Consider the following 24083-nt stretch of genomic DNA (forward strand, 5'->3'; position numbering starts at 1 on the left):
GAATAATTATATATCCTACTCATTTATAATCCAATTTAAAACCTACCCAGCCCATCCAATTGTCACCCGTAGTTAGAATGCACAGATATATTCAGATAGTCCTATATGAAGATTTTTTTTTTTTTCATTTAAAAAAAAAATCGGTGTTCTTTATACTTATATTTTTCTGTTACAATGGATCCGGCACCACTATACTAAAACACAGTAATGGCCTCTATTACGAATATAAACCATTAGATTCATCGATTACCATAATTCAAGTGATTTTCTGGTGATTAAGCTCTAATTTAACTAATGAGGTCAGCCAAATTAGCCAACAAATAATATTTTCGTCCGATTCCATTCTTAAAAAATGTGCATGTATGAACAGATTACCTTGGGTGAATTCAAACATTTTGACTTATGGCAGCACCGCGCAATATTGTTGCCGTTGAACTTGAACTATTGCATTTTCAAACATTTCCTAATATTGTTTTTGAAATAGCGGAATATGTCAGTAGTTAGGTGCACCAAATAGCTTTAACAAAAATCAGTTTCCTAAATTATTTTCTTTATCTGTTGGGACTTTGGGGACAAACAGTGTCAGAGATTCCCCCATGTTTGGTAATTTTTATTTGATTGTCAACCTTTTGTGGGTCAAGTATTAGTACTGTATTAGCTGTGAAACTTATTAGAACTCCATTATTCAGACTATACCATCAGCCATATATGTTTTACCAGAGAAGAGAAGTCAGAATATGCCACCCTCGCTTATTACACACACAAATTCATTACGATTATGTGTTTTGTATATATATAGTTAACTTTAGATTTTGAAAAAGAGAAAATGTATTAATAAATCATTAAATACTTCTTAACAACTACGCATTCGATATATATATATATATATATATTAACAAAATCCTACCATTGCACACTTTTAGTGTAATGGTCACTCCACAAGTATAAATGCTTGTGGGAGGTAAGGGACATAGTTCAAGTCTCCGGGATAGGGTTCAAGTCTCCAAGAAAGAGTTTCACACACATATACACTTAGATTAGGCTAAAATTCTATCTTGTAAAAAAAAAAATTAAAATAATAAAAAAAATCCTATCATTTAATAAATAATAATTAAAAAAAAAAAAAGAGTAACGTGTTAAAGGTGACTGGATCAGGTCAAGAACAGCTGGCCAAATGACTAGGTTTTTGTCAATAAAAATTAAAAAGTAACCAATCAATGTAGCAATAGCATGGTCCGGTTTATGGAGCACCATTTTCTTCTGCTTTTCCTAAACGTAATTTAAGTCCTCGATTACGTTACGCTTTAAACAATAAGTTGAAGGCATCTTTCTCAGGTATCCATCCACTAAAGGTGCCTAAAAAAAAAATTAGGCATAGCCACAAAAGAAATTAATCTGGCCCGAAGAGGATGTTTGGACTTTGCAACCTACCTTAGATAATATTCGCACAGTTGCATAACCAAATTGATGATTTCATATATATATATATATATATTTATTTATTTATTTATTTATTGTGAGTTTCAGATAATGGTTTGTATGTGTTTATGCTTCTTTATTATTTTTCATGCCTTTTCAATTAAAAATACTTTTTTAGATTAGGACTAGCTCAATACAATTTGAGGTCTAAGTCTCTAAGATGATAATTTTAAATGAGTTTTTTATATTAAAATATCACTTAAATAATATTTAATTAATATTTTATATTATAATATTTTTATTTAAGTTCCACTATTCTTACTTTTCAATACAACTAATTCACTTAATGGTAATTGAGTTAGATTTCTATTAATCTATAACATTTGGAGGAATGTTAAAATTATTACAAATTTTACTACAAAAGAAATACTTACAAACTGGTGAAATAAAACATGTGATTGTTGACACTTTAACAAGATAATAAACGAATATTTAAATTACTTCTTATGATTGGTAAAACATCAATTTGTATTTTTTTATTGTTGTAAGTGTGACACTTCAATTTATAAAACTTATGTAATAAAATTTGTAGTATCTTTAAGATCACTCAATTTTTGGACATTTTTAAGAGTGGAGAAAAAAAATTTACATCTCCTTTTTAGCTAAAAAATAAATTATATATTGCCCCCCACATTTGGGGTGAATTTGGGACATATGCTAGGTTTTCAATTTTTAAGGTGGGATGGGGGAATTTGAACGTGGACATCTTACGTCTCCATTAGAGATATCAAAAAAATGTCATTCCTAGAACTCATTAGCATGCAGTAAGTTATATTGAAAATAATTCTATAAATTTTTTTTTTTTTTTAAATTAAGTAGTAAACCATAACTTGTGAAAATTTAATTGGATGGCCACACATCACACGCTAATATTTGAACTTAATAAGCAAAAGCTATGATTATAGAAAATAATTCGAAAGGCAGCATGTTAATAAATTCAATGGCTAAGGTATCGTATCCACAATTGCTTATAATATTTCATAAAAGGGCCTGTAAGAGTATAATGCGTTTGACATTCTCAGATTCTCATTGGATATCATTCTTCAAAACAGAAAAAATTAAAACCTTCCTCGATCTCTACTTGAAAACAAACCAAACAAACACTGCTCCAATAAGAATAAATGTTCATGTACAAAAATGAACATTCAATTACGAAAAAGAATAAAACCAAAGAATTTATAACTCTATACTACATAAGGAACCGTAGTTTTGGTGCATATATGTCATGATTCTCATGAGTTCAATCGTCTAATGAGAAGTGAGAACTTGAGCTTCAATTTTCTGAGCATGGATGAATATCAAGTACGTATATATAACTTCAATGGTGTGCTTCATTTCTCTTTGGTAGCCATGCCAAACGGGCCCATGAGGCGTGGGTAAGGACTAGCTCGCGGCAAAGCATTACGAGCGTAGTGCATTTCATTGACTGGACACCCTGGTCCGTTAGTCCCAGGGATGTAGGTGCACCCAGAGGGCCCAGAGGGAGCGACAGGACCCCTCTGAAGAGACTGTAACCTTGGCTCTTTATGCAGCAATTCTCCTCCTTTGTACAATAGTCTGCTAGCTTTGCACGATTGAATTTGAACATGTTGAAGAAGAAACAGCACTAGCAGCACTGCCAAAACCTTATTGAGAAGCCTCATGATCTTGGGTGACAAGAAAGATAAACTAGTGTGAATTTTTTCGTATGATGGAGGTAATAGTTTTTATAATGAGGGTGGTGGTTATTTTATTTGTTGAAGTATTTGACTGTTGACCACCAGATGTAATTGCATAGGTCATAAAAGGAAGGAGTCTTGAACTTGAAAACGAGGGTTTACTTTTTCACCTAATCTATGCAAGAATGGGTTTATACTGATTAAATAATTATTGATATGGTCTTTAAAGAATATAATAATTGATTTTTGATTGTTTTGGTTTTGCCTTTAATGGTTTTTATCAATTCGTTTGTCAACTTTAACTTGTGGGAGATATTGCGTAAGGAAATTTCGTGATAGCTTAGTTGCTTGGGGATTTAGAATGTATGAACTTTGAAGGGTGATTGGAATGTGTTTGTGTTGGCCAAGTTTTCAACCAGACTTTACTCAGTTACTTGTAGACTTATATATGTGTGTGAAAGTGGAAGAAGTCTAGAGAGATGGTGTAATCAGTTAAGTCATCCCATTAGCCTTAGCAATTCCAATTGGGACTCTCTCTCTCTCACTCAACCCCAGTTGCGCCAAAAAAAAAAATTATCTTATGCAAATAGATGTACGAGTACCATTGCTCCTTATGCACATTTAATTAATGAGTATCATTGTCATTAGCATACATTCATTTGATTTACAGATCACCCAGCATATAATCAACTAATTAAATTCAAGATTTAGACCATTCATCAAAAAAAAAAAAAAATTCAAGATTTAGACCAAGCTAATTTGTAACTAATCCTACATTAAGTGCCAACAAAGTAATTATAATTATACTTATGGTGCAAGTACAGTAACTATAAATTAGTTTATAGTTAGTCTAGATTCTAGAATTTAGTGTTAAGAGTTATAAACTTCTCTGCATCTCCATCACTAGTCAATGTGGTCCTGCACATATGTGCGCTCACACACACGGCTCATGACATGGCACAGCAAATGACATGCATGGATCCACCAAGAATTAAAAATTGGGTGTGAATCATGATCCGAGTCCGAGCACTTAAAATTGTGGTCTTCATCATTGTATAAAGTGATAGCTTGATTAGAACGATAGAGGTGTTTTTCTTTTTTCTTTTTTCTTTTTATAGTTCAATAGTTGGGAATGAAGAATTTAAACCCTAAATGTCTCTGTTGAAAACACTAAAAGATATCAACTAGTTAAGTTATAAGACTTTTGGCGTATTGTTATTACTTCCATAGATTTGTTAACTTAATTTAGATTGGTTCATAAGTTATTCAGGTGGAGACCATAGAGATGAGAATTTACAAATCCTATACTACCCAACTATCAAATGTGGAAATTCAGTGAAGCATCTGTCTTATTATCTAGCCTTTCAGGCTTGAAAGACTCAGAATGTTACACTAAAAGGTATCAATCAGTTGAGCTATAAAACTCTTAACATGAAGTCGTCATTATTTCTAGAGATTGTGAACTTATTTTAGATTGGTTCATAAGTTATCCGGGTAGGGACCATAGAGATGAGAATTTACAAATTTTATACTATCCAAGTATCAAATATGGAAATTCACTAAAGCATCTGACTTATTATCTAGTCTTTCAGCTTGAAGGACTCAGGATGTTACACTATTTCTTTTTTTCTCTTCTTTTTTTTTCTTTTTTCCGCTTGTCGAGTGTCAAAAAACTAATGCGGTTTTAAGTAAATATAACACACGTAATTGTTTAGTAACTAGGCACAAACACCATCTGGACACTGGACTCTGGACTCTTGGCCCTTCCAGGAGCTCCAAAATAGAAAGTGGAAGCAAATGAGTTTTTACAATATCAAGTGCAGGTTTAATAGCCCAATTGTGAGGTTCAAAATCGTACTGGCTGTTTTAGGCTAGAGTTGATTATCAGGAGTATACCCCACACTCCCATAAAAGCTAGAACCACAAGAATAGCGGTTTAGAAAGGCAAGTCTTAATGGTTTTTGGAAGCTACACGATTGGCTTATCGCCAAAAACCTTCAACAAAAATAAGAGTGTCCTCCAAACTGAGACGCTCATGAATTCTGATAGCAGGGAAAGGAAATGCATAGAACATTGAAGGAGAAGGGTTATGCTTTGCCTAGCGGTTATTGACCTATGGGCAGGAGACAGCCAGACAGGCTACGCAGCAAGGCACTTTCACATAAGAAAGCAACTAAATATGCTTAAACAGGTTTTATCACTTGGAAGTACCACTTTTCTCCATTATTTGCACTAAATCACACCCATTATTTCGAGTGTTTTTGTAAAAAGATAACCAAGTGACCATGTATCGTCTCATCTCAAAAAAACTACTGAGACCACGTGAGAGGATAAACTACTGAGACCATGTGAGAGGACCGAGACTAGGATTCATGAGGTAAAGCTGTTGTAGGCATGCTAAATTCACAAAGCTCAAACCGCATTGGAGAATGAAATGAAATGTGTACCAGGATTTCCAGGATGACAACGTGTGTCAAATTATTGTGATGCAAATTTCACGCCCATTTCAACAAGTAACCAGAAACCCCAGGGGACATATCAAAAGCCTCATTTTTAAACTACTTCAGAGCTGGAAGAAACTGCAGAAACACTCTTTACAAAATGTTTTCCTGTCAACGAATATAACCTCACTCCAAATCTAAGACCCAACAATTTCCTCAGATACATTATTACAACGGACAAGAACCTACAAATTTGTAGGCATACTCCGTCATAGTTTCCTTTCATTGCCCATTTGAGGGACGGAAAACTGTATAGCCATTGACACCACATGCCATATTTGAATAATCTGGATTATAATAAGAGTAACCATCCCCCTCCATGCTCCTCATGCCAAGTAGAGACAAATCAGAACCAGCAACTTGCCACTGGTTTGGAATTAACCCATCTACCTGCCCATTTACATAAGGTAATGCACTGGCTTGCGGAATGAAATCCCTCATTGAGTCAAACTGGCTGCCAGGAGGATGATAGCCCTGTTGAAACCCATCATCATGCATACTATAGGTTCGCTCAAACCTGCAAGAGCTAGATGAGGACCCCACATCACCTGGAAAAGTAAACTGCCTATTCAATAGCTGTGGCCCATTGCTAAGAGACTGAAAAAAAGGGCTGCCACTCGCTGCCTTCCCAACACCATGTTCATCATCGAGCAGGTCATTGATGATATCAAGATGTGGGAAATCTGCCAACACACCTTGGGTCTGCCGGCCAGAGGTACAGGCTGGAAATTGAGTGGATAATTGCTCCCGTGATCCACTGTGTAGAGGCTTGTACAAGTTCAGGTTTTGAACATCATTCATCAGGGAAGAAGGATCATAGTGCATGTTTCTGCTGGCTTCCCTTTGAGAAGTCTCCATCCAGTGAGGTCCATTCTGTAAAACGTCCCGCATTACCATGCCATATGGAATACCCGATTTGACAGAGGTTGGGTCAACCCTCTCAGAGCTTTGGGGTAAAAACATTGGTGCAGATGCAAAGGTAGCTGATTGTGAGAATGCTGAGGATTGATTCACCCCCGAACTTTGAGAGTTAATTTGAGTGAAACCACCAGTACTCGAAGCCACAGGGTTACCCACAATGGCATTTCTATAGGACTGAGTAACATAACTATGTGTTACTTGTGAGGACTCGGGACCTAACCGGCCAGCTGCACTCACTGAACGGGCAAGTAGAGGGGTTGTTTGAACCATGGATACAACGGGAGCAGTTGGCCTGGGACCAGGAACTAGAGGAGCACTGGAGGGCCTTGACATCATAGGCACTTGCTGTGCCACGGCTTTTTCAGTGGGTTTTGGGCTTGCAGCTTTCTGGATCTCAGGTTTGGACCTGCTTGTTTGGGATGAAGTAACCATAGGTGCAGATTTATCGGTTTGTTGAGTGCCGCCTGAAAAAGTTTTCCCAAGTGTAACAGAATCCACCACAGCATTACTATGGTTGTCCATCTTTGATCGAACAGTTGAGGCTGGATTCTTGGGTGGACTTCTGGGAGAGGATGGTACCGCAGACATCTTATCTTTAGAGGGTCTTTCTACATCAACCTGCTCTTTGGTGCTCAGTTTCTTTTGCAGCAAAATTTCTTCTTCCTATTACATAGAAAACCAAGCTTCCAGTCATGCCAGGCTTATAGCAATTTTTCTATAAAAAAAGGCATATGTTGAAACAATGGGAATAAAATGGCTGTCTAGAATAGAAAGCGAAAAGAAATTAAGCTCCATTTGTTTCAACATAAAAACCTATTCCTAGGATGTGAAAATGATTAATCTTATAAAGGTAAGTAGCAGCATAAGAGGTAGTGGTGGTGGCCGCATAGAAAAGTGGAGGTAGGTGCAGAGGGGCAACAGGTTGTCCAGAAAATGTGTTATGTTATATAAAAGCATGACCATTTTCTGCTATTTTGGGATAATTTCTATTGACCATGAAAATGTTTTCTATTAGTAGTTTTCAGTTGCGCCAAACATCAAAGGAGATAATATTCACATAGCTAAACATGCTATATATAGTGGACTTGACCTTCTTTACCACATGCTGCTCACGCGACTTTATCCGATTCTGCAAGGAGAGAACAGACTCAGACTCAGATTCACCAGCCTTACAACTAGCAGATACATCATTTAGATCCCCTGCATCCTCTGCAGGCCCAGAAGGCTGATTATCCATCTCATTTGCCCAACTACTACCGTCATAGGTTGCCTTGCCTCGTTGGTTCTTCCCCCTACAAAGTTAGGGGAAAATAACATAAATACTATGTACTCTGATTTAAGGGAGTACACAAAGATAGATAGCAATATAGTTACCTGCTAGGTGATTTTTGGTGTTTATAATTTGGGAAGGAGTTCCCCTTATAGGGCCCAACCATTACCACTGATGGTACAGAGTCTGTAGAGCACGTTGAAGAACTGTCATCCATTACTGAATGGCTCTTTCTTTCAGCAACTCCATTTTGTACAGATGACAGGGAACTAATTCCACTACTACCAACTTCCATTGGAGGATGAACTTCTGATGTATCAGTATCCCAATTGACAGGACTAGCATCTCTGTCATCTGAATCAGGCTGAAGAACTTCAGGAACACCATCTACTGAATCAGACTCATCAGAAACATCGTCCAATATATCAGGCTTTTCAACCATAGGTTGCACATCCTCCATAATGCTGTCTTGTTTTTCATCATTGGGGTCTTCCTGAAGGTGATTGTCTTGTACCACCAAATTGGACCTTTCCTCTCTCCCTTTCTCTTTCCCTTTCCGATTATTTCGCTTTTGTTTGGCCTGTAGTACAAGTCGATATGGAAATGTTTTAGCAATTAAATTAGAAAACAATCTAACTTTTTAGCCTCGCTTTCATTTAACAAGAAACATTTTTTGCCAACATCTAAATACAAAGCAATCTAAATTGGAATAACAGTTCTTCCATTAAGAGGACAAATATCAACATCCAAATTGAATCTTATAAAAAATTCACAAATCATTTCATCAAACACCACAGAAACCCTATCAGGATCTTAAATACATTTCCATTCAACAAACCACTTGCATAATATATCACTCTATAGGCGAAGTCGATCATTAATACATAAGAAGGACAGAGCATCAGGAAAAATATGAAACAAAATATCTGATATTGCACAGCCTGTGTTGACCCTCCAGAAAAAGGGTCCTAGGTGTAAGCAGTAATGTTAAAAATCAGGTTACATGACTAAAACATTTAAATAATGAGCAAAGTGTGTCCCCCACATAATTATGCCTTTACATTTTGTTACTTTTTCAAACCATTATTCATTATAAGGGATTAGCTATATTGAAACTGCTTCTAAAACGAAATAACCACGCGTACAAATCATTACAACTCTACATGATTAAATGTCACTGATTGACAAACATCAACTGCAACATCATCAACATAATTGACCTTTCCATCTGTATTATTGAATCATTAAAGATACAAAACTCAAATTCAGTTGATGACCAAACTCATTGGAGATTTAGATGTTTAAAAAAAAAATTAAACCTTGTTTTTCTTTGATTTCTTTTCCTTTTCAGTTGCTCCACGTTTCGCTTTCTGTTCACTTTCAGCAAGCCCAGCTGCCTCTTCTTCACGGATGAGCTCCTCCTGCTTCTTCAATGCAACAGCTTCCTGGTAGGCAACCTCAATTTTATTGCTGCATGTAGGGGGGGAAAAAAACTTAGGGTATATACAGGAATAGACAAGCAAGTAAACAAGTTTGGTGGCCAATGGATAAGATCATCAAATAACTTACTCCCTTAGTACCACATATTCCAGTTTGGGCTATCCCAAAATAAATGAAACTTTCCAAAAGAAAATGTTTAAATTTCTATACCACCTTGTCTTTTTGAAAAAAGCAAACAAGATTCATATTAAAACCCATGCCACCTATTATAAAACAAAGACATTTCAGGAAGATCACTATATCTTTCATCTTTGCATTAAAAACCTAGCAATTTCAAATGTCATATTTAGGTATATAGAGGGAGTAGTCGATAGATATTTTCCATTATGACCCATTAGAGTGCATTCCATCAGTAAGAACAAAGTATGTGTTGGCATAAAACCATGACTAGTTTCATTCTATAGCTCAATTAAAACATAAAATTGAAAATAAAACAAAAAAGGACCCTCATTTTCAGGAATAGAATGGCCAATGTGTAAGACACCAAAAAAAAATTCAAATATTTTGAGTTTGCAATCCTATTTCACCTCAGGAGAGGATACCCTCCAATTGAGGATTCATAGAAGCAATAGTACAGTTTTTCGTTATTGGTAAACAAGAAATAGTTTAGCGTCAAACGAACAACCTGAAAATATGGGCAAGCACAAATATCTCCACAGTTCTGCGACCCAATTCTGTAAGACGCCTTTCATCACGCTCAATAGAATCTTTGTTGAAGTCCTCTCCAGAGTTTCCATCCTGCAAATAAAGGTAAAAGGTAGCTCAGCCATCCAAAGAGGTTTTTTTAAAAAAAAAAAAAAAAAAAGTGTACTCTTGGAAACTCTAGTACTTTTCACTTCTGTTCTTTATTTTCTCTTAATAAATTATAGCTTTACAATAATAAAAAAGTTATAGAGTGGGTGATCATGAAAATATCAAAACAATCTCTAATACTCTTTTTTTCTTCACTCTATCTCTGTGCAGGGTTATAAATTATTAGTTTATCTTTACACACAGAGAGTGAGAAGAGAAAGATATTAATTGCAAAAGAAAACCAGAACCTGCCCAACATTCAAGTTCATGGTAATCAGCCATACACAACTCCACAATTTCAATAAAAGTTTTGACACAAAAAATAGTTTCAGAAACTCACCTTTGTACGATTCTGTGGACCCTTCTCATCTTTCGGAGGCAACAGATCCATGGCAGCCCTCTCAAGTAACAATAAGACATCATCAACTAATACAAACACATCTTTGTCCACACGAACAATGGGGGCCGGCATTTCTTCAGCCTCCAACAATTTCAACCTCCCTTTCTTAGAAATAGTCTGGCCTTCAAGTGCCTTTAATCCACTATACAAGGAATCCATTACCAAAGTAGATGTGACTTCCTTTTCTATAAAGAAGTGCTTCACAACTACTTTTAGAATCACATCTGTCTTCTCCCTGGACATTCGACGCCTAGCATTTTGGTCAATTCCCAACCAGAACGCACGGAAACTGCAACAATAAAAAAAAATTAGACTGAACAGAAATGTAACTAAAGTTGATAATTAATAACCACCACAACAAAAAGCATTACCCAGGGAAGGGGATCGATAATAGTATGAAGGTAGACTTTAAACGTTTTCAAAAAAACAGAAGACATATATACATATGCCAAAACACATAGCAGATGCAACACTATGGCATATCCATCAGCATACAAACCAAATGATCATTTCCTAATAAATCCTAAAGAAAAAAAATTGTGTGCACACGCGCGTGTATATATATATATATATATATCCTCCAAAACTTACTTGTTGTGTAATGACTGATAACCAGAGTTCTAGACTATATTTGATGAAGGTAAACGCACAATATATTTGATGAAGGTAAATGTACAATACCTTGACCACCTAGCTTTATCATCTATTAACTTCCCAAGCTTGCTTCTTCTTTCCTCCACAAATCGCCGGCAAATCTGTTCCACATTTGTTAGATATACCCTAACAAGTTCTCTCCTATACTGACAATCAAGGCAACGAAAAGGCCTGTCTGCTCTCTCCCTACAAACCAGAAGCAAAAAAGAAATGCTCATAAATATGAACTGCAGCAAATTAAACATAGAAGGTAATACAATTATATAAAACACCCACACAATTACACCTCGAAATCCACAGTAAAGCAAACAGGTTTCTTTTTTTTTTTTTCTTTTTTGATAGATCACAGTAAAGCAAACAAGTTTCTAAAGGGAAATGACTCAGGTCAAAACTCATATGTACAATCAGGATGAAATCCCAGTGAAAGATACCACCTTCCAGATCAACTTAGATGAAAGATGCATGCAAAATCAGTTGTAGACTTTATAATGATAGATATACTTCAATAATAATACCAAAAGTAAAGCTTCAAGGCTTCAAGAATGCATCAGCTTCGAATTAAGTATATTTCACTCACAATTGTGCATGCATAATGTCTAGTTTATACTAATTTATTGCCATGGGAAGGTGATGTATAATCATAGAAGGCACACTAAGCAAATCAAATATACAAAATGAATGAATTAAAGATGTGCAACTGCCATGCAGAAGCATTGGTTGGTCATGCAAAGAGTGAGATAGTTATATGCCTTGTAATTCTCCTTAAGTATTCAGTTCATTTAACATTTAACCCCTCTCCACTTAAGCATAATACAGAGATGATTGATGGCAAAATATAACAATAAAAAAGAAGACATCTCACAAGTTCATTTGTTCAAATGACTTGCAATAACATGACCCCAATTGCCTATAAAAACACATAAATGATCCCATATCAAGCCAACGCACAGCAAAAGAGACAAGTTACTATTTCCAAACAAAGCTCTGTTTGGTTTGTATTTATAGAAATTATTTTGAAAAATAACAAGAAATTTTTTTTTTTAATTTTTTATAATTCAATAGTTTCAATGGGGGAGGCGGGATTTAAAGATATCTCCGTTGAAAAGGCTCTTGGCAACAAAAAAACTGTATTTTAAAAATTAAAATAATAAGAATAATTGTTTTCTCCACTAAAAAATTGTTTGGCAATGTGTTTTTTCCTGGTCCCCCCCACCCCCCCCCCCCCTAAACCATCACAATCAGCACCACTCAAACCATGCAACGCGTTCCAGTCCAAATAGTAGAGCAGTAACAGCATCTTCGACTCTCAGCAAAGCAATTTGCAGAAATTGACTGACCCAGAATAATGGGTCAAGTGTGAGCTCTCTGACACCACCACAGAAGAACAAGGCCATCCATTGTTTTCTTGACCTCTAAGGCCACCATGCACGGCTACAGCCAAAACATCCACCAATCAGCAGCACAACATAGACAGTAACCCAAGCACCTAAGCATCACACCATACATATCTGGCCAGACTGACCCACACACCCAGGCCCTTGTGAACCATCCCAACCACTGCATCTAAGAAGACCACCCAAAACAACCCATCTCAACCACCAGATCCAAAAAGACCACCCAAGTCACAGTGACGCATCCCAAAACAAGCCTCTAATGTGCATGGCCATCTTGGCCGAAAAAGACAACCATTCTCAAACAGATAAGGGATAAATGAAAGAAAGGAGGGAGCTCAGGTAGATGAGAAGGCAGACAAAAGGAAAACCCATTTGACAATCCATGGTTGAAACCCACAACCTAGAGGACCTATTACGCCATATCAATGAAGAGGTTAAGTGGGTTCAACATGAACAGCAATGACAGATTAAGGTGGTTCAACACAATTGACAATGGGCAACCTGATTGCTGAAAGAAGAATAAGTCAAATGGTAGAAGAAAGGATTTCAAGGCTGGTGGCAATTTTATTTACAAAAATTACCGCATCTTCTTATCTTAAAAAGAGAGAACCAATATTTGAAAACATTAAACAAACTTCAGCAAGTGTTTTCTTTTTCCCTTCTTTTCTTTTTTTGATTTTAAAGTCGAAAAAAAAGAAGAAAAAAAACCCTTAATAATTCTAAATGGGGCATGCATACATTACAATGCCAGAGTTAACAAATAAGGAATACTATCCTAAAAAGAATCATCTGCAATATCAGAATTTTATAAATAAGTATAAATACCAATCAAAATGTCAGAAAATGAAACATTGTTGATCAAATGCTAATGGGCAAAAGATTCACGAATCTATCAATTATAGCACACCTGATAACTTGAACTTGAGCCTTTATTATAAGAGTGTCGGCATCAATAAACCCATCTGACATTTTTGTCAGCTCCATGAATTTTTTCCACCCCCAGTCATGCTCTTTCTTCCAGAATCGGTGCAATGTATCTGCAAAATTTTCACTTACTCACTTGCACTAACGCAAAAGAATAAAAACTCCACACAACTAATCCAGTAATTAACCAACCAACCAGAATATTTAGATTTCTTCGGATCTTTATTAACAACAGCTATAGTGAACTGTGCAAAATGGCTCCAGCCTGTTTCACAACCAAAAGGAAGCTACATGATAACAACCACACAACCAAGAATAGCAATCACCAGAAAATTCCAAAACTTTTTAAATATATCAAACCTGGAAGAAGTTTGTCATGATTAGCAACACACAGAAACAAAGAGAGATGATGGCAGACATCACATCCTTGGGGATAAATTAAAATGTACCTGCCATAAACAGCAGAATGCTTAGGTCAAGAAGACTAAACGGTCTGAAAATATTAATGTAATTAAGAGTTTTGCAATATATGTTCTATATTTACTGTAATTACCAAACCCTACAAATTGTAGAATCTAGAAAGGACAAGGATGCATTTATCATTGTTCAATACTAATTCACATTACTGAGGATGAAGACTTTTGAAAAATGAACATGTGATGTAGCTTCATTGTGATGGGTACAAATAATAATGTGATATATCTACATCAAAGTAATACAAATCATCTACATCCAAAATCAGGCATTTCATTCTAGCATGCATATTAATTAAGGTTAAAAGAAAAGGGAAAAAAAAAAAAAAAAAAACAATTTACAAATAGGTAGAAATTATCCACTAGTGACATTATTATAATTAAACAATCGTTCTCTGTGATTAATAGTAAAAATTGGAGTATATATAGAAGGATTTCAATTTTACTACTAAGGCTTCATTTGGTTGGAGGGGTGGAAAAGTGGAGGGACAGCAAATTTTTTTGTTTGATTGGGATGAAAAATGAAAGGATAAAAAACAGAGTTTATATAAATTTACTCATATGCTCTTATTAAAAAAAAAAACTATGCTAAACTTATTATAATAAATAAAATAAAATAAAAGGAAACAACAATCAAAAAAAGCAAGCATCCAAGTTTATTGAAAAAAAAATCATGCCCAGTAAAAAAACAAACAAACACAATCACATTAAGAACCAGTACTCCATTTAAACCCCCCCCCCCCCCAAAAAAAAAAAAAAACATCTCGTTTAAATAGTAGAAGAACCAAACGACCAAACCCAAAAAAGAGAAGCAGAGGTAGTTTCACCCTCAGGAAAAAAATCAAAAAAACAAAAACAAATATATGTATATGTGTGTGTGTGTGTACAGCCAAAAAGTGAGAAGAGCAGTAGTTCAGTCATTTGACTGCAAACTACTCTTCTCCTCCCCCTCCAAACTGGAGAGATTCAATTTTTTGTGGGCCAAGGGAGAAAATGCTTGGGCCCCACCAAAAATCCCTACCCTTTTCTCTCCCAACCAAATAACACAAAAAATCATTCTCTTTTATTTTCTCCTCCCCTTTTTCCATCCTCCCCTAAATCTCCCCAACCAAACAAGCTCTAAGATTCATTACTTTTAATTTACTTATCAAAAAAAAAAGATTCATTACTTTTAATGAATGATAAGTTGCATGCAATGTGAGGTACAAATGTTCTCAAAGTATCTCTCCCCATTAGACTAGAGGTTAGAATTTACACAAGCATATAAAGGAAATTAAGTAAAAAAATTCAAATGAGTTTCAGAGACGATGAAACTGCCTGAGGCATGTGAATGTTAAGTATGTAGTAATATGCATAAAACTTACATATAAAGTACAGAAACATAACTTATCAAACAAAAAAAGTACATTAACATGTCTATAAATGCTTATATACATATATGAAAATTCATAATATATTTCCATGCATATTTGTACACTTCTTTTTTTTTTGATAAGTAAGAAGAGAATATTATTAATAAAAGAACAGCAAGAAAAGCACACAAAGTTCACGGTAGTGAACAAAAGAAAAAAGAAACAAAAAGACATAAGCAGCCCCAAATCTATACTAATAGAAGAAAGAAAATCCAACAGGGTAGAACAATCCGAATAGCCCCAACAACGAGACCAATCGAAGAGGGTCCGTTGGCAATACTCTAATAACTGAACCACAGTTTTCTCCTCATCCTCAAAAGACCGTCGATTCCATTCAGTCCAAATAGTCCATGTACACTTCACAATTATATAAAGAAAACGAAGTGAAAAAGTATGACAAACAACGTATTCAAGAGCTCGTACCATTTGTAGCCGCCAACCTCAAATTGATTACTACGAAGTTCTCTTTTGTTGATCTCTGAAAATTTTTCTATCCTCCACGTGTATTTTCCATATAGTTCAGAAGGTTTAGGCCCTATAAAAACGTAACATATTTGTGAACAATTAATTATATAATGGTTTGATTGGAGAAAAGAACAAGAAGAAGTAATCACTAACTCTAGTAAGATGGCTAAACAACAATTATTTGACAAACAAACCTAATATTCACTAGATAGCATCACCAACTTTTTCAAATGTATTTTAGAAAGAGCAAAACTTAGACNTAAAACTCCACACAACTAATCCAGTAATTAACCAACCAACCAGAATATTTAGATTTCTTCGGATCTTTATTAACAACAGCTATAGTGAACTGTGCAAAATGGCTCCAGCCTGTTTCACAACCAAAAGGAAGCTACATGATAACAACCACACAACCAAGAATAGCAATCACCAGAAAATTCCAAAACTTTTTAAATATATCAAACCTGGAAGAAGTTTGTCATGATTAGCAACACACAGAAACAAAGAGAGATGATGGCAGACATCACATCCTTGGGGATAAATTAAAATGTACCTGCCATAAACAGCAGAATGCTTAGGTCAAGAAGACTAAACGGTCTGAAAATATTAATGTAATTAAGAGTTTTGCAATATATGTTCTATATTTACTGTAATTACCAAACCCTACAAATTGTAGAATCTAGAAAGGACAAGGATGCATTTATCATTGTTCAATACTAATTCACATTACTGAGGATGAAGACTTTTGAAAAATGAACATGTGATGTAGCTTCATTGTGATGGGTACAAATAATAATGTGATATATCTACATCAAAGTAATACAAATCATCTACATCCAAAATCAGGCATTTCATTCTAGCATGCATATTAATTAAGGTTAAAAGAAAAGGAAAAAAAAAAAAAAAAAAACAATTTACAAATAGGTAGAAATTATCCACTAGTGACATTATTATAATTAAACAATCGTTCTCTGTGATTAATAGTAAAAATTGGAGTATATATAGAAGGATTTCAATTTTACTACTAAGGCTTCATTTGGTTGGAGGGGTGGAAAAGTGGAGGGACAGCAAATTTTTTTGTTTGATTGGGATGAAAAATGAAAGGATAAAAAACAGAGTTTATATAAATTTACTCATATGCTCTTATTAAAAAAAAAAACTATGCTAAACTTATTATAATAAATAAAATAAAATAAAAAGGAAACAACAATCAAAAAAAGCAAGCATCCAAGTTTATTGAAAAAAAAATCATGCCCAGTAAAAAAACAAACAAACACAATCACATTAAGAACCAGTACTCCATTTAAACCCCCCCCCCCCCCAAAAAAAAAAAAAAACATCTCGTTTAAATAGTAGAAGAACCAAACGACCAAACCCAAAAAAGAGAAGCAGAGGTAGTTTCACCCTCAGGAAAAAAATCAAAAAAACAAAAACAAATATATGTATATGTGTGTGTGTGTGTACAGCCAAAAAGTGAGAAGAGCAGTAGTTCAGTCATTTGACTGCAAACTACTCTTCTCCTCCCCCTCCAAACTGGAGAGATTCAATTTTTGTGGGCCAAGGGAGAAAATGCTTGGGCCCACCAAAAATCCCTACCCTTTTCTCTCCCAACCAAATAACACAAAAAATCATTCTCTTTTATTTTCTCCTCCCCTTTTTCATCCTCCCCTAAATCTCCCCAACCAAACAAGCTCTAAGATTCATTACTTTTAATTTACTTATCAAAAAAAAAAAGATTCATTACTTTTAATGAATGATAAGTTGCATGCAATGTGAGGTACAAATGTTCTCAAAGTATCTCTCCCCATTAGACTAGAGGTTAGAATTTACACAAGCATATAAAGGAAATTAAGTAAAAAAATTCAAATGAGTTTCAGAGACGATGAAACTGCCTGAGGCATGTGAATGTTAAGTATGTAGTAATATGCATAAAACTTACATATAAAGTACAGAAACATAACTTATCAAACAAAAAAAGTACATTAACATGTCTATAAATGCTTATATACATATATGAAAATTCATAATATATTTCCATGCATATTTGTACACTTCTTTTTTTTTTTGATAAGTAAGAAGAGAATATTATTAATAAAAGAACAGCAAGAAAAGCACACAAAGTTCACGGTAGTGAACAAAAGAAAAAGAAACAAAAAGACATAAGCAGCCCCAAATCTATACTAATAGAAGAAAGAAAATCCAACAGGGTAGAACAATCCGAATAGCCCCAACAACGAGACCAATCGAAGAGGGTCCGTTGGCAATACTCTAATAACTGAACCACAGTTTTCTCCTCATCCTCAAAAGACCGTCGATTCCATTCAGTCCAAATAGTCCATGTACACTTCACAATTATATAAAGAAAACGAAGTGAAAAAGTATGACAAACAACGTATTCAAGAGCTCGTACCATTTGTAGCCGCCAACCTCAAATTGATTACTACGAAGTTCTCTTTTGTTGATCTCTGAAAATTTTTCTATCCTCCACGTGTATTTTCCATATAGTTCAGAAGGTTTAGGCCCTATAAAAACGTAACATATTTGTGAACAATTAATTATATAATGGTTTGATTGGAGAAAAGAACAAGAAGAAGTAATCACTAACTCTAGTAAGATGGCTAAACAACAATTATTTGACAAACAAACCTAATATTCACTAGATAGCATCACCAACTTTTTCAATTGTATTTTAGAAAGAGCAAAACTTAGACACAGTACCTTAGGTACCCCTCTTAAATTATTCTATCTTTCTAATTAATTATCTCAACAAACAGCATTTAAAACTAACATCCTACTGTTTCCTGTTTCTTTCTTCTTTTTTCTTCCCTTGACCCATGAGAGAACCTGATGGGTCATTGGCTGTGGGGCACTGAATGAGGGCGCTGAAGGTGCTGTGGAGAAAGCAGAGTGGAGGTGCCCCACCTAGCACAGCCGTGGTGATCAAAGGTGAGGGTGATGGTGTGGGATTGGGCAATATGTGCAGGTTTTTGGGTGTAGTCTACGGTGATTTGTTTCCAGGGTTTGGTTTCTGGATGAAGAGTTGGGTCAGCCATTGGAGTTGCAATTTGCAAAAGGATTTTTTTTTTTTTTTGGGGGGGGGGGGGGTGTGGGGAGGAGAAGCAATTTGCAGAGCCATGAATCTCACTATTCTCTAGGAATATTTTTCCACAAATTTTATACAATTGAAAAAACAAAAAATAAAGAAAATAAAGAGATTATTTAACACCGTTTTCTAAGTTATTTATCTAGACAAATGGCAATAATTTAAGAGGAGTACCTAAGGTACTGTATCTAAGTTTTTCCCTTGTAGTGATAAATAATAATTGAATTGGATGTGTATTGTGAGTAATATGCTTCAGCAAAGACAGTTAAACCAACCAAAAAAATATATAAAGTATAAGGCTATGAGAGGCCTCACACAAGAAAAATGACAATTCATAAATGAAATATCTGCATCTCAAGAAATTTTTTTTTTTTTTTTTTTTTTTTGGATTGGTAAGTTAAGCACACACCGTGGGTTCTGAACCCATACCTTACCCTTCATCCCATTATTAAGGGAGTCGAAAGTGCCATTTGAGCTAAAATCAAGAAGCAAGCAAACACAATCTTCTCATAATACTCTTAAAGTGATGGTTTACATCTTCATTCTAGGAAAAAACTTTAAATAAGACCAGTAGTACAAGTTTTAGAAACCCTGGGAGAAGCATCATGCTGTACGATTTTTTTTATATCACAGTTTGAAGATATAGGTAAAAAGTTCCTCGCTTATTTCTCATAATATTAGAAGAAGTTTGAAGATTTATAACTGCAGTGAAAAAGCGTGCAAAATAAATTATACAAAAGAAAAACAGGAAAAATCATTAAAAGAAAGTTTTACATGGCTATGTCACTGTGTTGGACGCCCAAACTACATTTTTGAAGGACAACAGTTCCTTCATAAGTATTGTTGAAGTACAACAATAATGTAGAATGGAAGACAGGGTACTTGTGCACACCATTACAGGCAAAAAGACAAGCAAAAAGTTCTTACATAACATGAAGGGGAGGGGAAAAGAAGAAGAAATCACACAACACGCAGAAAGTGTTGGGTAAGTTTGTCAAGGATATAAGCTATAAGAATGTGTTAGATAAATAATATAAACACCTTCTAAGTGTCCACATTTAGGATAGCTTAAAATTCTTGGCTGATTTGGCTAAAAAATAAGTTGTATAAAAGTACAGTTGTACCTAAAAAAAAAGGGAGGCCTTAAATAGCCGTATATAAGTTGGCCTGAAAAATAAGCCAGTTTACAAGCTTAAACAAACAGACCCTAACAACGGTAGACAGAATGCTTGACCATTTTCTGGTCGTTTGGGGAAAAGGGTGTAACGGGACAAAACACATACCTCCATCATTATCATCATCAGTTTCCCAATCAGGAGGCGAAGTCGATGGAGTTCCATTTTCCACCTGCTCGGAAGACCGCCATTCCGCCAATGCTTCCCCGGATTGACAACGCTGCCCACTTGAAAATCCCTCCGTGGACCTTCCCACTCCAGACTCCTCACTCACAGTGCCAGCCATTTCCCACTTGAAAACTCCTTCCTCCACACTCCTGAATTTACTCACTACAGAATAAGAAAGCCAACAATAGAACAGTCAATATTGCATCTCAAACCACACTACAACATAACAGAAAATCCGGACCAAGATTACTTGTATATGCCCGAGGTTCATGAATTGCCAATTCTACAGTACAAAAAACTTTAAAAAATCATTCTTTGTCGTTGCTGGGAATGTAGTAAAACAAAAGAGTTGAAATTGAATTAATAAATTTTCCACGAACTGGGACATTAAAGAACCAAAACCTTCACTCCAACGATCCTAAAAGAACCGTTTGGCTCAGATTCTGTTAGCTCTTTCTTTTTCCCAAACCCCAACACAGCTTCAAAGCATGATAATTTTTTTATTAAAAAAAACTTCAGTTTCTTTCCCATTTCCTCAATTTTCTCGGCAACCAAACAAAGCCCAACATTTCACAATACTCTAAGCCAAAAACCCAACCCCGAGAAAAACCAAATAACAGCAAAACTCAAATTCAAAAAATAGAAAAAAAAAAAACAACTGCAAAAAAAATCAAACACAATAAAAACAAAATCAAACTAAACGGTCAATGAAATTAACCCCCAAAACCCTAAAAAAAAAACAAAAACAAAAAAACAAAACCATCTAGGCGAACCCAATTGCATAAAAACCCACAACAATCCGAACCCAAAGATCGTACATAAATATTCCCCAAATAAAAACCCCGATCAAATTCAAACCTTGTGACGCCAACAAAAATTTTAAAAATAAGATATGGAAAATGAAATTGAGAAGGGCAATCGCATAGATCGAATGCGTATACGAACCTGGAAATCGAAGTCCAGAGCTTTGTCAATGGCTAATAAGATGCTCTGAGATTTTTGAGGGAGAGATAGGTCGAAGGAGCAGCACAGAGAGAAAGAAGAGAGAGACAGAGAGAGCAAAGACGGAACCCGAAAAAGAAAATGGTATTTATTTTATTTTATTTTTTTGGTAATAAATAAAAAACACATATTTTTTAATTAAAAATTATTTTTATTTGTCGGAAGAAAGAAAGGGAGAATGGGTTTTTGGCCTTTTTTGGAAATGTTCCTTTCCACACACTCTATAAAGAAAAAAACTGGAAGCTCTAAAAATAAATTTGATATTATTTATTTCAATTTTATATTTATATTTATAAAATATTTTACTTAAAACCTAAAAAAATTATATTTTTTAATTTGTAAAAAATGAAAAATGTAAGAGAGGGATTGGTGACGTTATATATAAAAATATAGGGTCGGGGACAAGTGTGGGGCGTGCAGAGGTTAAAAGAAAGGAAAAGATTTACATGCATGACCAAGGAAGCGTTTGGAGCATTCACAGCAGTGGTGCTAAATAGTTATATTGCTATTTTTTAGCATCACTGTACATAAAAAAAACTCACAACAGTAGAGCTATAAGCAAAATTTTTTGTTGCTCCGCTACAGTGCACATCTAAATATAGATGTGCACTGTAGCACACAGCTAAAAACAAAAAAAAAAATTTTAATCCACTTCTCTCACTTCTCCTATTAAATAAACTTTTCTCTTTCTCTCTCTCCGGCTTCTCTTCTTTCTTTCTTTCTTCCTCAATTTTTTTTTCTCTCTAGCTCACCGGACAGTCCCTCATCTCCCTCATCCCTCATCGCCGGCCGGCCAGCTCCTTCATCGCCGATCTGTTCCGCCGGCCTGTTCCGCCTTCCATTCAACACCTCACTTACTCAACACCGCTTCCACCTCACTCACTCAACAGCTCGCCGGCCAGCTCCCTCTCTCTAGCTCGCCGATCTGTTCCGCCGGCCAGCTCCCTCATCCCTCATCGCCGGCCAGCCCTCTTTGCTGTGATTGAGTTTTTTTATTTTTATTTTTATGTATTTTCATATGGGTTTGGTGGCTGTGGTGGTGGTTGATTTTGGCTATGGTAGTGGTGGTGGATGATTTTGATAGTGGGTTTGTAGATTTTGGTTGTGGTGGTGGTGGTGGTGGATGATTTTGGCTTTGATAGTGGGTTTTGTGTATTTTGGCTTTGGCAGTAGCTTGTTCTTGGTTTTGTTTTTGTTTTTGTTTTTTTTTTTTTCTATTTTGTGTTGTGGTTGCTAAAGTAGAGTGGTGGTTGTGGCCGGTGGCCGGTGGTGGTGGTGGTGATTGTGGTTGTGGTTGATGGTAGAGTCGGTTGCGGTGGGTGCTGCAGATGTATTTTCAGTCGGTAGGATATATTTTTTTTTGTAACGAATATATTATTTTATTGTGATGTTTATATTATTTTATTGTGTTAAAAGCTAAAATAGATTCACTGCTGTAGCATGTGTGTAGGTATAATAGATAAAGTAACTTTTGGTGGAGCTAAAAAGCTAAATTTTTAGCTCCACTGCTGTGGATGCTCTAAGATATATAGATAATCTACATGGCCGGTGGTTTAGGCCCTGTTTGGTTTATTTTTTTTGTTCACTCATCACTCATCACTCAATTTTTATCACTCATTACTCATCACTGATAACTCATCAATCTTCACTCAAAAATATTCAAATTTCTATAACTCAGTTTGTGGGCTGTTTGGGTGAAACATTTCAGTGAATTTTTCAATTCCATTACTCACCTTTATGTCATTCACTGGTCCCACAAAAATCACTTCCCAACACAGGTGCACAGAACGGTCACAAGCCCGTCCCGCGTTGGCTCTCTCTTTCCTCTCTTGACAACCTTTCCACAACAAAAGCACTCTCTCCCCAAGGTCTCAGTAAGAGGCATAAATAAATTCCTAGCCATTCCTCAAGGTCTCAGTAAGCACAACAGAAAAAATGGAGGAACATGGAAAAAAAAAATATTAAAATAAAACCCAACAGAGGGGCTGAATATTCTCACCGAAAAAAAAAAAAGCAGGTTCACGGAGCTGTGCGAAGGTGCTGATCGGTGCGCTTCAGTCTTCAGTTGTTGCTGTGCTGTGGGCTTGGGAGAAGGAAAATGGAAGTGATGAAAAGTAAATGAATTGAAGTAGTGAATGCTGAAGGCAGTTGGGAAAGTAAACTCACAAAGTGCCGTTGGTCTGCTGTGTGATTTGATGCAACACTGCTGTGGGACCCAATGGCAACTCTAAAATTACACATATTGCCATTGAGTTAACAAATCTCAAAACTCAAAAAAATGAAAACAAGGCTGGAGAGTTTCCTTTGTTAACTCATATCCCAAAATTTTGGGTTTTGTTAACTGAGTTACATCTGAAAAAATAAGCCAAACAAACATATACATGTGGGGCCCACCGGTTTTTGGGTTATGAATTAACAAAACTCAGTTTTTGTGAGATATGGGATATGAGTTTGGCAAAATCCAAACAACACCTTATATTCCCGTGGACCAAGTTTTTTAAATATTAAGGCGCCGTTTGATATGGTAACTCAAACACATATTTTTATTTTTTAAATAATATTTCATGTATTTTTACCTACTTTTTTATTTATAGGTATTTTCACACATATTTTTAAACAATAAAATACTTGTTTTTAAGTGCATATACCAAACACTCCCTAATCATTTGGAGTTCCAATCAAAATAGTGGGAGAAAATTAAGGGTTAGTTTAATTGAAAGGGTAGAAAAGTGAAAAGATAGAAAATGAGGAAATGATAGAAAAGTGAAAGGATAGAAGAGATTTTAAATTTT

At 35.4% G+C, this 24083-nt stretch overlaps 1 protein-coding gene across 1 annotated transcript; it reads right to left on the minus strand.

The window, feature by feature from the left end:
- Window positions 1-5673: 5673 nt before the first annotated feature.
- LOC112033143 (TNF receptor-associated factor homolog 1b) lies at window positions 5674-21375 on the minus strand. The gene is made up of 13 exons (XM_065767321.1): window positions 21235-21375; window positions 20230-20451; window positions 18254-18365; window positions 16308-16396; window positions 16144-16212; window positions 13477-13606; window positions 11203-11361; window positions 10462-10810; window positions 9955-10067; window positions 9149-9299; window positions 7934-8409; window positions 7650-7851; window positions 5674-7222 (listed from the first exon to the last, which is right to left on the minus strand). Exons 2-13 carry the CDS (start codon window positions 20405-20407, stop codon window positions 5861-5863), a joined length of 3390 nt encoding a protein of 1129 aa, XP_065623393.1. The 5' UTR covers window positions 20408-20451; window positions 21235-21375; the 3' UTR covers window positions 5674-5860.
- Window positions 21376-24083: the final 2708 nt, after the last annotated feature.

The sequence above is a fragment of the Quercus suber genome, unplaced genomic scaffold, assembly GCF_002906115.3.
Source record: "Quercus suber isolate HL8 unplaced genomic scaffold, Cork oak 2.0 scaffold_793, whole genome shotgun sequence".
Classification (NCBI taxonomy): Eukaryota; Viridiplantae; Streptophyta; class Magnoliopsida; order Fagales; family Fagaceae; genus Quercus; species Quercus suber.